The sequence below is a fragment of the Podarcis raffonei genome, chromosome 14, assembly GCF_027172205.1.
Source record: "Podarcis raffonei isolate rPodRaf1 chromosome 14, rPodRaf1.pri, whole genome shotgun sequence".
Lineage (NCBI taxonomy): Eukaryota > Metazoa > Chordata > Lepidosauria > Squamata > Lacertidae > Podarcis > Podarcis raffonei.
Genome location: NC_070615.1, coordinates 36866279 through 36881142, shown reverse-complemented (window position 1 = coordinate 36881142; position 14864 = coordinate 36866279). Strand labels below are relative to the sequence as shown.

General features: G+C 45.8%; 1 protein-coding gene across 2 annotated transcripts in view; it reads right to left on the bottom strand.

The window, feature by feature from the left end:
• Positions 1–351: 351 nt before the first annotated feature.
• The window catches only part of NTN3 (netrin 3), a 111040-nt gene continuing 96527 nt past the window's right edge, over positions 352–14864 (bottom strand). For both annotated transcript variants that reach the window (XM_053364615.1, XM_053364616.1), the window contains 2 exons: positions 5125–5199; positions 352–1372 (listed from right to left, as the gene is read on the bottom strand). In XM_053364615.1, the coding sequence (XP_053220590.1) occupies positions 1044–1372; positions 5125–5199 (404 nt within the window). In that variant the 3' untranslated portion in view covers positions 352–1043. The remainder of the gene's footprint in view (positions 1373–5124; positions 5200–14864) is intronic.

Here is a 14864-nt window from a genome sequence, read left to right as displayed (position 1 = left end):
GGGCTTTCTGTGGGGGTGGGGTGGGGTATATTCACACCATACCTTTAAAGCACTATGATACTACTTTAAATCATTATGTCTCTCCCCCCCCAAGAATTATGGGAGCTGTAGTTTCTAAGGGTGCTGGGAGTTGTTAGGACACCTCTAGTTCTCTCACAGAGCTACAATTCCAGAGTGGTTTAGCAGTCAATCCCTTTTCTCAGGAAACTCAGGGAATTGCAGCACTTGGCAGGGGGATAGAGGCCTCCTAACGATACCCAGCACCCATAACAAACTACAGCTCCAAGATTTCTTGGGGGAAAGCCATGGCTGTTTAAAGTGGCATGGTAGTGCTTTAAATGTATGTTGTAAATGGGGCCTGTGTATGTGTGCGTGTGTGTTAGAAAGAGAGAGAGAGAGAGAGAGAGAGAGAGAGAGAGAGAGAGAGAGAGAGATATTACTGTTAACAGACTTAATATGACTACCTAGGAGTGATTAGTGGGAAGGGGCATCACTTTCCGGAAGCAGGAAGCATAACGTGGCAGTAAGGTCAACGTTTTGTGGGTGTGCAGATGAGAACACCAGATTGGCTCTGTCGGTGCACATGTGCCGTCCTGACCTCCCCACCACCTCGCCCCTTCCCAGTAAGTAACAGCTCCTGTGGTTGCCCCTCTGGAATTTGGCAGGATCAGAGAAACACTGTCATTGTTTTTTGTTTTTTTTAAAGAAAAACAGGGTGGGAATTTTGCTCCTGCTCAGAGACATTCTGAGCTGTCTTCTTCCAAGTCTCTTCAGTTCACCAGCCTTCTCCTTCACTTCGCTCCTTGTTAAAGGTTTGTCATTACTGTGTTACTCTTAATAAACTTTTTTTTTAAAAAAAGGACCCATGCACGCAACCCCCACCCCCAAGGAATCATTGCCAAAATATACACTATACACAGGCGAGTCCATCCATTCACATGATATGTATATGTACAGAGTCTCTAGGAACAGTCTGCTGGGTGCAGTGCACAGGGGACCAGAGAGAAGGGAGGCATGTATTAACAGACACGAGCCTAAACCAATCATGGTTTCAAGCACTTCCCCTTTTTCTCCCGCCTCTGCAGTTTCCTGAGTCGCCGAGTCCAGGCATCCCTCCACTGGATCACCAAGCTGTTCTTGTCAGCCATTAGTCCTGGCCGGTCGGTGGGGTTTTCGCTGATCCCCATGACCAAGTACTTCCTGCTGATTTGGATCTTGGGGCATTTGCACGCCAGGTCTTTCATGTGGATCCACAAGAAGTTGTCGCCCCTTTTCACCCGTTCGTCTCTGCACTTGTAGACTGAGAGGATGTTGACAGTGAACTTGGCCCAGTTGGCCACTGTCTCCATGTCTAAGACGTTGACTTGGACAACTGCAGGGCAAGAAAGGAGAGAAAGTGAGGCCACAGGTGGCAAGGAACTGATGCTGAATATGTGAAGCTATGTAATAGAATTAAACTTACAAAGAGTTGTTGAGCAATCATGAGATTTCATAGTCATGTCCCATGCATCAGTTTCTTATGCTGTTTTCAAACGAGCTGCACCAGTTGCCAGTATTTTACCAAGTGAAGTTGAAAGTGTTACTGTTAGCGCATAAACCCTTAATGGCCTAGGACCAGCTCGCCTGAAGGTTACCTGCCTTCTAACCTGGCCAGACCACTGCAAGAATGTGGAGAAGCCCTCCTGACTGTCTCACAGTTATCTCTTTATTTGTTTAGTTTCTACACAAATCAAAGCTTTTAGCAGCATAGGGGCACAAGTAAAGATGCAACTCTATTCCTACTGAAGTCAGCCAGGTGTGTACAATCAAGATATCTCATTGCCCACCAAAACTGCATTTGTTTTTAGAGAATTAGTTTGAATCAATTATTCTGGATTTTATGATTTTATAGTTTGCGGGTGGGACTCAGCTGAGTCCCACCAGCAGAAGATCTGAGTGAGAAGAAATGTCCATCTAGCCCACCTTCTTGTTCTCACAGTGACCAAGCAGATGCCTCAATGGGAAGCCCTACTGATGGCACTTCAACTTTAAACAGGGTCTGAACTGACCAGCCCCTTAAAGCACTTCTTTAAACAGAGGTGGTCAACGATGCAATAGCACAGCAACCTGCAATTCGCAGCAACTTGTTCTTACTCCATTCATAGTCATATCAGAGGCAAGCATTACATGTTTCTGAGATTTGCACTCTGAGTCAAGGAATGCAGCTTTGGGTGACCTTCTCAAGGCGGTAGATCATCTGTTATCATCTCCATGTTTCTACACCCAACCCTCCAAGCGTCCCTATTTTCCAGGGACAGTCACGGATTTACAGAAGCCATCCTGGAATGTCCCACTTTTCCTTAGGTCATCTCTATTTTCAATGGAGAAATGTTGTAGGGTATGGAGTTATGCAACCCCTTAGCCAAGGAGATAAGTACTATACAACCTTTAGAAGACATCTGAAGGCAGCTGTGTATAGGGAAGTTTTTTAATGTTCAGTTTTTTATTCTGGTCTTATACAGATTGGAAGCTGCCCAGAGTGGCTGCAGCAACCCAGTCAGATGGGTGGGGTATAAATATTATTACTGTTGATATTATTATTATGGGATAGGACATTCATTGGAGAAATGTTGGAGGGTATGCTACGCTACTGTTATTACTAGCTTTTTTGTGCTACAGCATTGATTTTTTTTTAAATTATGGGGTTCATATATTTTGTTTATATTGATGCCTTGTAGATCCTGATAGACCGAAAAGCAGGGAACACAAATGTATTTAAATAAATGATCTCTGATCACAGTTATCTGCAAGGCTAACTGCCTTTGCAGAAGATATTGTTTAAAAGCCAAAACACTTCTCGTCTGCCACCCCGTCTCACGTCCATCTTCCCGTTCCCTTCCACCTTGCCAAAAACATCTTTTCTGTCTGAGCCAAGGAGTTCCTGTGGGAGATCAATCACAAACCACAGCCTCTTTTAGGGATCCTCCCTCTGCTCCAAAGAGTGAATGTGCTTGTGTCAGGGTGATTTACAACCTGCCGTCAGGATGTCCTGAGTCCAAACTTCACACACATCCCATCCCATTCAAACCCTCTCACCCCACACACCTTGCAAAACAAGGGGACTGGGAAGAAGAGAGGGTACTTTTTAACATATTTGGCAGACAGGGAGTGACTGTGGGTTTAGGTGAGAAGGGGAGAGGGTCCAGCAAGTTTTCCTAGTTGTGTTTGTGTGTGTGTGTGTGAGAGAGAGAGAGAGAGAGAATTTCAAAGTGGAGAAATAGGGCAAGATCGGCAGCCCCTGAAGCCAGGAGCGTGTAACAAGCACAGGAAACATGGGGAAAATGTCCCGTACTAATTTTGTTGTCATCTTTGCCATGTCACTCTTGTTTTGTCAATCCCTGTTTGGAATCTGATCACCGGGAATCAGCAAAACAACTTCGCTCGTGTCATATTGCTTGTGTAACAAACAGCAGGGCACGGGTAGGTTTGGATCCATTGAATTCAGTGCAGATCCCACTGGGAGGTGGCTAATGTCCAGGGCCCAATCCTCAGAGCCCTGGAGTTGCTGTAGCAACCATCCCTCCTCTGCCACGACTTTCCACCATAGTCAGCTTGAGCCAGCAGGGATATATGGGGAGGAGGGGAGAGAAATGGAATAGCTGAGTGGCCTTTGATTTCAGCATTCTGAGCACCCAAAGGCCATATCTGAGCTTGAGATATAGTCCGCATTTGCACGATACATTCGAAACAGTCATACATTAAAAAGTTATGGCTCCCCAAAAATAATTCTGAGAACTGTAGTTTGTTATGGGTGCTGTGAGCTGTGAGGATACCCCTAGTCCCCTCACAGAGCTACAGTTCCCAAAGTAGCTTAACAGCCAATCTTCTTCTCAGGGAATTTAGCTCTGTGTGTGGGAATAATACAACTCTCGGCAGTCTTAACAATCTATAGTTTCCAGGTTGGGGGGGGGTCATGATTGCTTAAAGTGGTATAATACCATTCTAAACGCAGATGGAGTCTAACATATCTAGTTAAAATGACCTCATGAAGCAAAAGGTAGATTTCAGTGATCTGGTGATTAGTGCCCCCACCTCCATCACAGAGGTTTGATCAGCAGCTTGTTCAAAAACCCGAATCAGAAGCCAAATTAGTACTCCATATGATAATCTAGGCTCTTTCTGGCCTACTTACAGCAGTAGAAGCCAGTCCATTATAGCCCAACCACTATCTGCCTAAGCCACCCCTACCTGCTAGCCTGCCTTCCTGCTTAGAACCAGTCCATCAGATGGCACTGCCTATCACCACCTTCCTCCTCTCTAGTCTCACTGTTAGTGCTGTAGAACTCAGCAGGGAGGAGGATGGAGAGAAAACAAGAATTATCTGGATCTGCCTGCCTGTCGCTGGCTCTGGCGCCACCTACAGTTGACCTCCCTGCCTTCCACCCTCCTACTGCCAATGGGCAACAGCTACCACCTGTGCAAGATACTGCCTAAAATTTGTGCTCAGGATCTCCTGCAAATTTTATTTTAAATTTTAATAGTGGCTGTAGGCCCCCTGAATAGGATCAGGGACATGGCACCAGGCAAGAAGGGTTATTTGTCTGTTTTGTCTGTGGGGTGTTGAGGGCAGGGGTTTGTTTGGGAAAAGAGTGTTGTGCTGTGGCCCCAATCTGATTAATGACCCTTTGCTGCTTCTATTATATTTAGGTGAGAGAGATTGAGGTCCTGATCTCATCTAAACATGTATCAGGAGGACTTCTCAGAGGTGGAGCTAACTGTTCCAGCACCTGGAGAGACACACATGCTGTGTACCTGTGGGGGCGGGGCTAGCTGCCCACAGGGGCGCCACCTGTGGCAAGCATCCCAGGGGGGTGCTGCCAGCAGTGAGTGTCTGGGGGTGGGGCGCCGATGTCACCCCCCTCAGGGATGTCACCCAGGGCGTGCCGCCCCCACCGCACCTCCCTTCTTCCACCACTGGGACTTCTGAGCCCAGAGATCTTACAGTCCGCAGCTGGTGCTTCTTAAATACTTATTTGGAAACCACTGACCAAAAGGTAGGGCAAGTTCCCAGATAGGAAATTCCTGGTTTGACCTTTACATTCTGAGAAACCCTTTTGCATTAGAGAAAGGAGAGCTGCTCCTTACCGTAATCTTTCTTGCAGTACTTTTTCATGTTAATTTTGTAGTTGCCTTTGGCTGGTTTGCAGTAGGAGTCACAGTCTGCAGGAAAATACAAGGGGGAAATACAATTAGGATGACAACTAAGAAGTCAGCAGGGCGGCAGCAACATCATAGTGAGGGATGGACAAAATTATCCATTTCTGTTTCTCAGTCTTTCTAGTCATTTCCACAGTTCTCTGTATTGCTGCATCAGTTGCCAGTGTTCCTTGCCCACCAGCCCCCCCCATTCCCCATTCCCTCAGCACCCATGGGGTTGGGAGTACAGTGGTACCTTGGTTTACAACCATAATCCGTTCCAGAGGTCCGTTTGTAAACCAAAACAGGTTGTAACCCAAGGCACCAATGGGGCCTCCCAAAAAAATTTGTTCGTTATCCCCCCCAAATGGGTTGTAATCCAAAAAAAGGTTGCAACCTGGGACACGCACTTCCGGGTTTGACATGTTTGTTATCCAAAACGTATGCAAACCAAGACATATTCAGACCAAGGTACCACTGTAAAAGGAAATTTCTGCTTTGGACCCTAGTCATGCTAGGTCAAATGCCCTTGTAGTTGAGACTACACAGTATTAAACAAGCAAGCAAGCAAACAAACAAATGATATTTGAAGGAGACATTATTATTTAGAAGTCCAGCTTGTAAAACCCATTGAGCTTCAACAAAAGCTCTTCAAACCGCCCAAATGCAGCCTTTAGAGTGATGTTCAACTAAATTTTTCTTCAGAGTAGACCCAATGAAACATGACTAAGTTAGCTCCATTTATTTCAGTTAGTCTACTTATTTGAAAACCACCCTTAGTTTTTAGTTAGAAAAGCAAACAATCTTAAACTGTTGGCATGAAGTAGGAGCCAAAGAAAATGAAAGAAGTACCCAGCTTTTGCTTGATTTTAAATCATTCTCTTGACTTCCTGCACTAAACTTTCATTAAAAATAGTATAATCTGAAAGCCTCGCCATCAGCTCATTCCCTTGCCATAGCAAGGATAGTTCATCAGTTGCTCTGGTGTTTTGATAGACAACATCACCTCTGAATAAAGTTCCACAATGGCAGTCCATCACAATGCATATAGCTAAGTGCTTCTAAGCTGGAGCTCATCTGGGAAAACAAGCTTGTGGAACACTTTCCCGCCTCTCTGCCTTGACACCAGAAGAGCAAGGAAAATTTAGCAGCAGCCTTCCTGATGTGGGCCCTGCTGCCTTACCCACAAGGAGGGAGTTAAGGAGGCAGTGGTTTCAGTCCCATCCTATGTTTGTCGCAACCAGTGCTGCTTCTGTTCTGCTGCAGTTCAGCTTCTGCTAAAACCTACATTACTCTATTCACTACCCACTATGGCCGAAATGACTTATGTCATTAACTTCAGTGCATTTCGGTGGAAGGAATGTATCAAAAGCAAAGTAGAAAATGATCTAATTATTTATGCAACATTTGCGGACGAAAAAAATATATCCCACCACAACAGTGACTATTGCTTGTATTCACTTGCATGGTTTCCGTTTCTGTCCTTGGGTGAACGTGTGAAATATTGCATTTTCTGCTCCTGTTTCTGATGGAATTTCACAAAATCCCTCCCCACAAGCAGCACAGGCACCTGGCATTAAACAGCCTGTCCATGTCAGGATCCAAACTCCCCTCCTATCTTGGCCAACCCCAAACCTCCCCTCCCTCCCTCCCCCCATAAACATTATTTTAGTAATAAAAAGCAGAGCGACAGAGACATTTCCTCCCCCTTGCTCTCCCCCCACAATTCCCTGTCGCCTATCCTTTGAACGTCTCAATTTGCCTCTCTTCAAAGGTTCCGCTTTTTTGGCTGTGCTTCACCCCCCCATCTTTTTTCTAAACCCCATTTTTCTTCCTTCTTTTCTTCCTCTCTCTCGGGTTCCTTGGCCAGCTTGGCTGTGGCTGGCACCACCTCCTCTGGGTCGGCTGGCACCATCTCCTCTGGGATGGGGCACACAGTCAATGAAGTTCCCTTTTGGGGTTTTCTTTCTTTTCTTTTCTTGGTGCTTGTGAATTGCCAGAGGCTTTGGAGAAAGAAAGTTTGCGGGGGACGGCGGGGTGGGGGGGAAGAGAAAATACACTTATCTACATACCCACAACCTCTTGGGCATGCCAACTTTGTTGAGGAGAAAGGGCAGGGTCCCAGAAAGAAATGCGGCCCCAGCTGGGCCTCGGCTGCTCTTGCCATTTCCACTTTGCTCCCTTTTTTCATCCCGGTTTTTATGCTGCCTGCTCCAAATTTGTCTTTGCTAAAAACCACTCAGCATGGAGCTAATTCTGCCCCAAAGCAGAGTGAGCAAAGCTACACAATCCAGACTGCCCCTTTCCCACCTCGGCCAGGCCTGCAATGGCCGGCCCTTTGTTGGCTTTGTTTTTCGCTCCCAGCTCCTGTTTTCATGGGGCAAAAGTGCCAAGCCAAACGCCAATGAGCTGGATGACGGCAGCTGGATCAGTGCACTGCCTTTTCTCCCTCCCTCGTTCTCTCATAGCACTTTCCCCCTCTTGCCTCTTTTGAGGGCTGTAGCTGAGTGGCAGAGCAACTGCTTTGCATGCACAAGGTTCCAGGTTCAATTCCCAGCATCTCCTGGTAGGGCAGGGAAAAGACCCACCTCAAAAATCCTGGAGAGCTGCTGCCATTCAGCATAGATGATGCTGAACTAGACAGTCCAAAATGTTGATTGCCCCCTCCCCACAATCCACCTGTCACCATCAAGATCTTTTGAAGTGGTGCTCAGAGATTTGGAAAGTCAGATTAAAAAAGAAGGGGAGGAAGCTGGGGAGATAGAAAGATGAGGGGGAACAAAATGTTTTCTTTTAAAAGCATTAATTGGGGCAGTCCAAAAGTCATAATCCTCCACTCACACACACTCATCCTCCTGTCACTCTCAAGACCGTTTGAAGAAGTGCTCAGAGATTTGGAAAATCTGATTGACAGAGAGATGGGGGAGTTGAGGCACAGAATCCTGTGAGGCTGACTATCTTTCAGCAGGCCCACCTACAGTAGCTTGAAAGTGGTGCAAGCTTTCCAAGTTCTACAGAACTCTTTGTACAGCAAAGTGAGAACTCAGGGCACAAGCTGTTGCCGTCTTTGAAACTCCTGGTTGGGACAATGAGCTATCAGCTCCTTGCTTCTGTTTCAGACTTAGGCTGTTTCTTTGATGTGGCCAGGAAAGAAAGAGTGGCTGAGTTCCAGTTCCTGCTGTCCTACTCCATGAGATTCTCACAGTCTCTGAATAGAGCTGATTGCTGCTGCTTACTCAGCCACTATGCCAAACTCCTCGTTCTAGCCCAGCCACTGCATGTAGTGCTCCTTTGATATGGTCAGTCTTAGCTGGAGTGAAAAAAAGCTTTGTAATGACCCAACAAGGAGGGCCTCATGACCTACCTGTGGGTCCCAACCCACTGGTTGAAGACCTATGTTCTAGAGAAGCTCACAGGTCACTGTCAAGCCTGTTAAAACCAACAATAATATCAGTTCCCCTTTTAATTTAAAAACTTAGTGCTGTTGCCTACATAGGGAGTCCCCCAAGAATCTAGAATCAACTTGGTCTTTTAAATGGCCTCAAAGCAGGGATTCCCATTGAATTAGAGGACTCCTTCATATAAGAGGACTGTCCTCCATAAAGTAAGGGGGCCTGCCCACACTGCCCTACAACAGGGTGTTCTTCTGACGGGGTAGGAGAATGAGATGGTTTATGGAAGACAGTAAACACAGCATCAGAGTCATTTTGTCGGGAAGAAGTTAACTCGCCACAGAAAGGATCCACGTTATCACAAATGAGAATACGTCTATTCATATCCACCAAGTCATTGACAAATGAGTTGATACATTCGTGGCGCCCTCGAGCTGTGGGCTGCTGCAGCATGATCAGGACAAGGGAACGTGTCTAGCATAAATAAAGCCTAAGTGAAGAGCATAAGAAAGGAGTTGTAGGCACTGCAAAGGCGAGGTTATGTTTTGTTGAGTCTCCATTTGCTATGACTAAAATTTTTCTTCCAAACGGCTGACTATATTTGGAGTTACGAAGATAGTTGCTTAGTCTAGTTTTGCAGGGAGAGGGAGAGGTTCCGAGCCAAAGACGCCCAGATAGAGATACCATTTTCATCGTTTTTATTTTGCATGTCTCTGAAGCGGCAGAAGATGTGGGTGTCATCAAACAGATTTCAGAGCCCACAGCAGCAGTGGAGTGGGGGGCACCTTTTGAGGCCTGAGGGCCCCCTTCCCTTCTGGGCAAACTCCAGGGGTGGCACATGCCAGAGGGAGAAGTAGGCAGAGCAACAAGTTTACTCTCACAACTCTCTCTGTCCACACAAGCAAGAAGCACCACCAGAGTTCAAGGACACATTATAGCCCAGGAGAAACACACCAGTTGCCCTCCATGAACAGATATCTCATAAACTAAAAGTATCTAAAGGGAGGATTTTACTTCTTGTATGAACATTGAGGCACATGGTCAATATCACCTGCATATGCAAACATGTGGCTCATCAAATACCTTATGGAACCTTTATTCTCAATAAAGATGGAATTCCCAGGTGAATAAGGTAAAGGTAAAGGACTCCTGGATGGTTAAGTCCAGTCAAAGGTGACTATGGGGTTGTGGCGCTCATCTCGCTTTCAGGCCAAGGGAGCCGGCGTTTGTCTACAGACAGCTTTCCAGGTCATGTGGCCAGCATTACTAAACCGCTTCTGGTGCAACAGAACACCATGATGGAAGCCAGAGCACACAGAAATGCCATTTACCTTCCCACTACAGTGGTACCTATTTATGTACTTGCACTGGCGTGCTTTTGAACTGCTAGGTTGGCAGGAGCTGGGCAGAGCAACGGGAGCTCACCCTGTTGTGGGGATTAGAACCACCGACCTTCTGATTGGCAAGAGGTTCAGTGGTTTAGATCACAGCGCCACCCGCGTCCCTAGTGAATAATGCATTTATTTCTATAGATCTTTATTCTTTGTAAAGACAATATTTGTATGAGTTAATATTTTATTATCCATTTGGAGCTTTACTGTATCTTCGTACTTTTGTCCTTCAGGCTGTGATGCTTTGTGGTTTATATTTCTGGATCTTTGTTTTATTTCTTTTTGTTATGTTTTCACTTTTTAAAAACACATACACACAAATGAGTGAAGTATTAAATAGATAAAAAAGACACAAGGAGGGTGCAAAGCAGGGCTGGTGCGTTGTGTGGGCTGAGGCTGGGGTGGGGGCTTGGGGAGAGTCCCAAAAGCCAGACAAAAAGGACTGGAGGGCCACATCTAGCCTCAGGACCTGAGATTCTCCATCTCTTCTGTAGCAGAGTATGACAATGACATACAGCAGCTTCCTAGGACCCCAGCAAACTGTGACCTAAATCGCCTCCTTTTGGATTTGCCAAAGCTGGAAAGTGTGCACAGGTACTGTCAGAACTCCCTGCTTGATGGAAGATGTGCAGAAGGTTAAAAAGAGGGAGCAGGAGAAAGACGGACCTGGCAGTTGAAATGGTTCTTTCAGAAACCAAAAGACCAAGCCAAACTGAGTTGCCAGCAATCCAAATTGAAGAGACGCTGCCAGAACTCTTTGCGACCATAAATCTTTGTCCCTGTTTTGTATAATTTTTTTTAAGTGCCACAAGATGTAAACTAATCTGCTCAGTTAGAAAAACATGGGTTTTAAATATATATATATATATAAGGGGGGGATTGGGGCAATCTTTGGCAAAAGGTTTCAGTAGGGGGGAAAAGTTCTTAAAAGGACTGGAAATTATTACGATGATTATTTATAAAAGCTATAAAAATCCCCCCGTGAGTGTAAAGTCTGCACCACCCCCTCCTCTCCCCTAATCCAGAGCTCTGCATTGCCTTCCTATTCACACCCTCTCACCAGAAATGAGCGAGTCTTCCCAACAGACAGCAGGAACGTGACAGCAAGGAACATAGATGGTCCTGACAAGAAGGATGACTACAATCGCAAGGACAGCTGAGGCAGTGGGGATCAGGATGGGTGAATTACTTTCACTTGCTACAAGAAAACCAGGGCTTCACTTGAGCCTACCAGCACCAAGCTAGGCTCTCCAAACCTGCTTTCAGTATGAGACCTTTGCCCCTGAACTTCTTGTGTCAGTTTTTCACATAGTTCAGGAACGGCTCTCAAGTTATCTGTTGGACTCCAAATCCCATCAGCTCCTGTCTGCATGACAGATGGTCAGAGATGATGGCACTTGTAGTCCAGCAACATTTGGAAGCACCATGTTGGCTGTCCCTGATGCATTTCTGTCCAACTCTCCTGCAAAAGAAGACTCTACAACTGAATACAAAAGCAGAAGCAGGCAAGTCTCCCGTGCACCTGTCAATTTGCCTTCTGTGCCACCATTCAATAAAGATAATGGTGGGACATAGAGCCCCTGTGGATGTTGTTGGACTACAGCACCTATCGGCTCTAACCAGCAAGGCCAATGGTCAGGGATGCCAGGAGTTAAACTCCAGTGGTATCTGGAGGAGCACAGGTCCTGCATCCCAACAATATACCAAGCTCCAGTGGCAAAGGTCATGGCTGAGTAGGATTTGTGATTCTACAACTGCACTGTGCAGCTACAGAATTTGGTAACTGGTGCTATATAGCATATAGTCAAAGGCCCCTACATAAACTATCAAGCACTGCAATATACATTGAGAGTTCCTTGTGAAGAAGGATTGTCTCCCTAGGTACTAACTTTGGAAGGTCAACTTCAGGTATCTTGACAGACAGGAGACAAGCCACACCATCAAATTTCTGCTGTAGACTGCCTCTTTCTGTGACGCTTGCTCGTATGATGCTTTGGGGTGACCTTTGGCTATGGGGTTGGGAAATTTCTGAAGTCTTTAAAAGTTGTTACACACTTTTGTTCTGGGTCATCACTCTGTTGCAACAGAAAATAAAGACCTGCCTTGCATTCTTCAATTGGTTCCTGCCTCTACTCATTCTTCTCCGACTGATAATGAACTTTGGGGATAAAGGTAAAGGGACCCCGGACCATTAGGTCCAGTCGTGACCGACTCTGGGGTTGCGGCACTCATCTCGCTTTATTGGCTGAGGGAGCCGGCGTACAGCTTCCGGGTCATTTGGCCAGCATGACTAAGCCGCTTCTGGCGAACCAGAGCAGCACATGGAAACGCCGTTTACCTTCCCGCTGGAGCGGTACCTATTTATCTACTTGCACTTTGTGCTTTCGAACTGCTAGGTTGGCAGGAGCTGGGACCGAACAATGGGAGCTCACCCTGTTGCAGGAATTCGAACTGCCGACCTTCCGATTGGCAAGTCCTAGGCTCTGTGGTTTAACCCACAGCACCACCCGCGCCCTGACTTTGGGGATACTTGGCTGTCCGAACTTTGGGGATACTGGGCTGTAAAAGCCAACTCCATTTCCCCCCTCTTATATCAGTATCAATCCTTGGCTCTCTGGTTCTGTATTGCGTTCTTAGAACGCAAGAGCCCTGCTGGGTGAGGCCGAAAGACTCATCTAGTCCAGCAACCTGTTCTCAGTGATGTTCAGCAACTAGTATTCAATATCATACCTTTACATCCTTCATTTAAGTGCTAAAAAGCAGCTCCGGGTATATGTGTGTGTTTGTGTGCAGTGGAGGCAGGGAGGCAATAGAGACCAGGAAAATCACATGGGGGAGAAAGGTTTAACCCCCCTTCCCTAGTTGTAAAGTTCTAGATGGGTGGCGCCTGCGCCGGTTTCATTTACTATTAAAAACAATGACCCATGGATCTCTTAATGTCATCTCATGTGGGTTTAGTCCCAAGCCCCTCCTTTTTAGGAAGAGCTTTTTTTGAGCAGCTTACTAGAGCTGGCTACGTCTTATAGTGATACTTCAAGCTGTTGTTTTATTTGTCTTTGGTGGCTGTTCCATTTCTCTGTTTATAAAGTTTGTATGTATTTTATCTTAGTGGACTGTAATAAGCCTTTGGCTGGGAATCAGGATCTAAAAATGAACAGGATCTAAAAATGAATAATACAATATAAATTAAAGATACGGGAGCCCAGCTCTCCCCCCATCTACCTCTCTCCCTCTGTGTGGGCCTATGTCCACACGTAGACTAACCATAGAAGACCACCTTCCAAACTGGGTTGCTTGCAAACTGACTTGATTTGTTTTTAAGATAAAACGTGTGCCAAAATAATGTGATCTTTGTGTGTATTTTTAAAAAGGCATATTGCTGTGGAATTGGGATGGAAAAGACTCGTGAATGAACAGGTATGTTTCTGAATATAGTGGTACCTCGGGTTACATATGCTTCAGGTTACATACGCTTCAGGATATAGACTCCGCTAACCCAGAAATAGTGCTTCAAGTTAAGAACTTTGCTTCAGGTTGAGAACAGAAATTGTGCTCTCGCGGCGCGGCAGCAGTGGGAGCCCCCATTAGCTAAAGTGGTGCTTCAGGTTAAGAACAGTTTCAGGTTAAGTACAGACCTCCGGAACGAATTAAGTACTTAACCTGAGGTAACACTGTACCAGTTGCTGGGGGGTCACAAGTGGGGTAGATGCAGGGCTTTTTTTCCCCAGCCGGAGCTCACCAAAGCTCAGTTTCGGCACCTCTCAGGTGGGTGCCATTACCAGTGCTTTTTTTCCTTAAAAAATGTTTAGGGGTACTCTCATTTTCCTACTCATATTGAAATACTGCCCCTCAATGAGGCCAAACTTAGATTCACAAAATGTTTAGGGGTATGTGTACCCCTGCGTGCCCCCAGAAAAAAAGCACTGGCCATTACCATTCTAAGAGAACAAGAGAGGAGTTTATGGTGAGTTTTTTTTCCTTGAAAAACAGAACTGGGTAGAAGGTTGTTGCATTCAGATCCTGTTTGCAGATTTCCCATTAGGGCATCTGTCTGGCCACCGTTAAACACGATGCTGGACTTTCTCCTTTTTTGTGCTCCAGAGCTTTCCCTGTGAAAACCTGCTTTTTACCACTGAATCGGAGCAAACAGGAATCTGTGGAAAACACAAAATTGCCATTTGTTCCAATTCAGCAGTAAAGAGCGGGTTTTCATGGGGAAATCTCCATAGCAAAAAGAAAGAGCTTCAAAGGCTGAACCTGTGCCTGGAAAGCATGGGACAAAATGTAAGTGTGGATAAGCCCTGCCTCTTGCATGCCTGGAAGGAGGACGGAGATGTATGGTATGTTCAGAAACCTCTGCTTTTTGTATGACTGGAATGCAACCTACTGTACAAAGCTAAAGGTTGCAGCCATTGGCTCTGTGCACTCTTGGATCTGGCTCCACCCACCACTGGGATGCGGCCCTCAGAAATTTGTCCATGTGGAAATGTTCCCCACTTTTGTGCTGTAGAGATGAGAGCTAGGAAGGAAGGAGAAGGATGAGGGAGGGAGAAATGGTCTGGGATTTGGAAAGGAGGAAGGAAGAAAAGGGGGAATGGAAAAATGGAAAGAATGTGATCAAAAGGGAAGGAAGGAAGGAATTCAATCCAGGATTTGGAAAGGAAGGATGTTGAAAAGGAAGGAAAGAAGACTATGAGAGCAAAAGAAGGGGGCAGGAAAGAAAGGAAAAGGCCTAATGATTTTCAAAACTCAGTTAATAAAAATATGCCTATGAAAGGCAGGAAATAGTTTGGGGAATTAGTAACGTAAGGAACTTTTTTTTTTTTTAGAAGGCTCAGTTTTGTGCAGTGTACCCTTCTCAGACTGTAAAATTAATTTCACTCCACATTTCTGTGAAGTGCAGAAA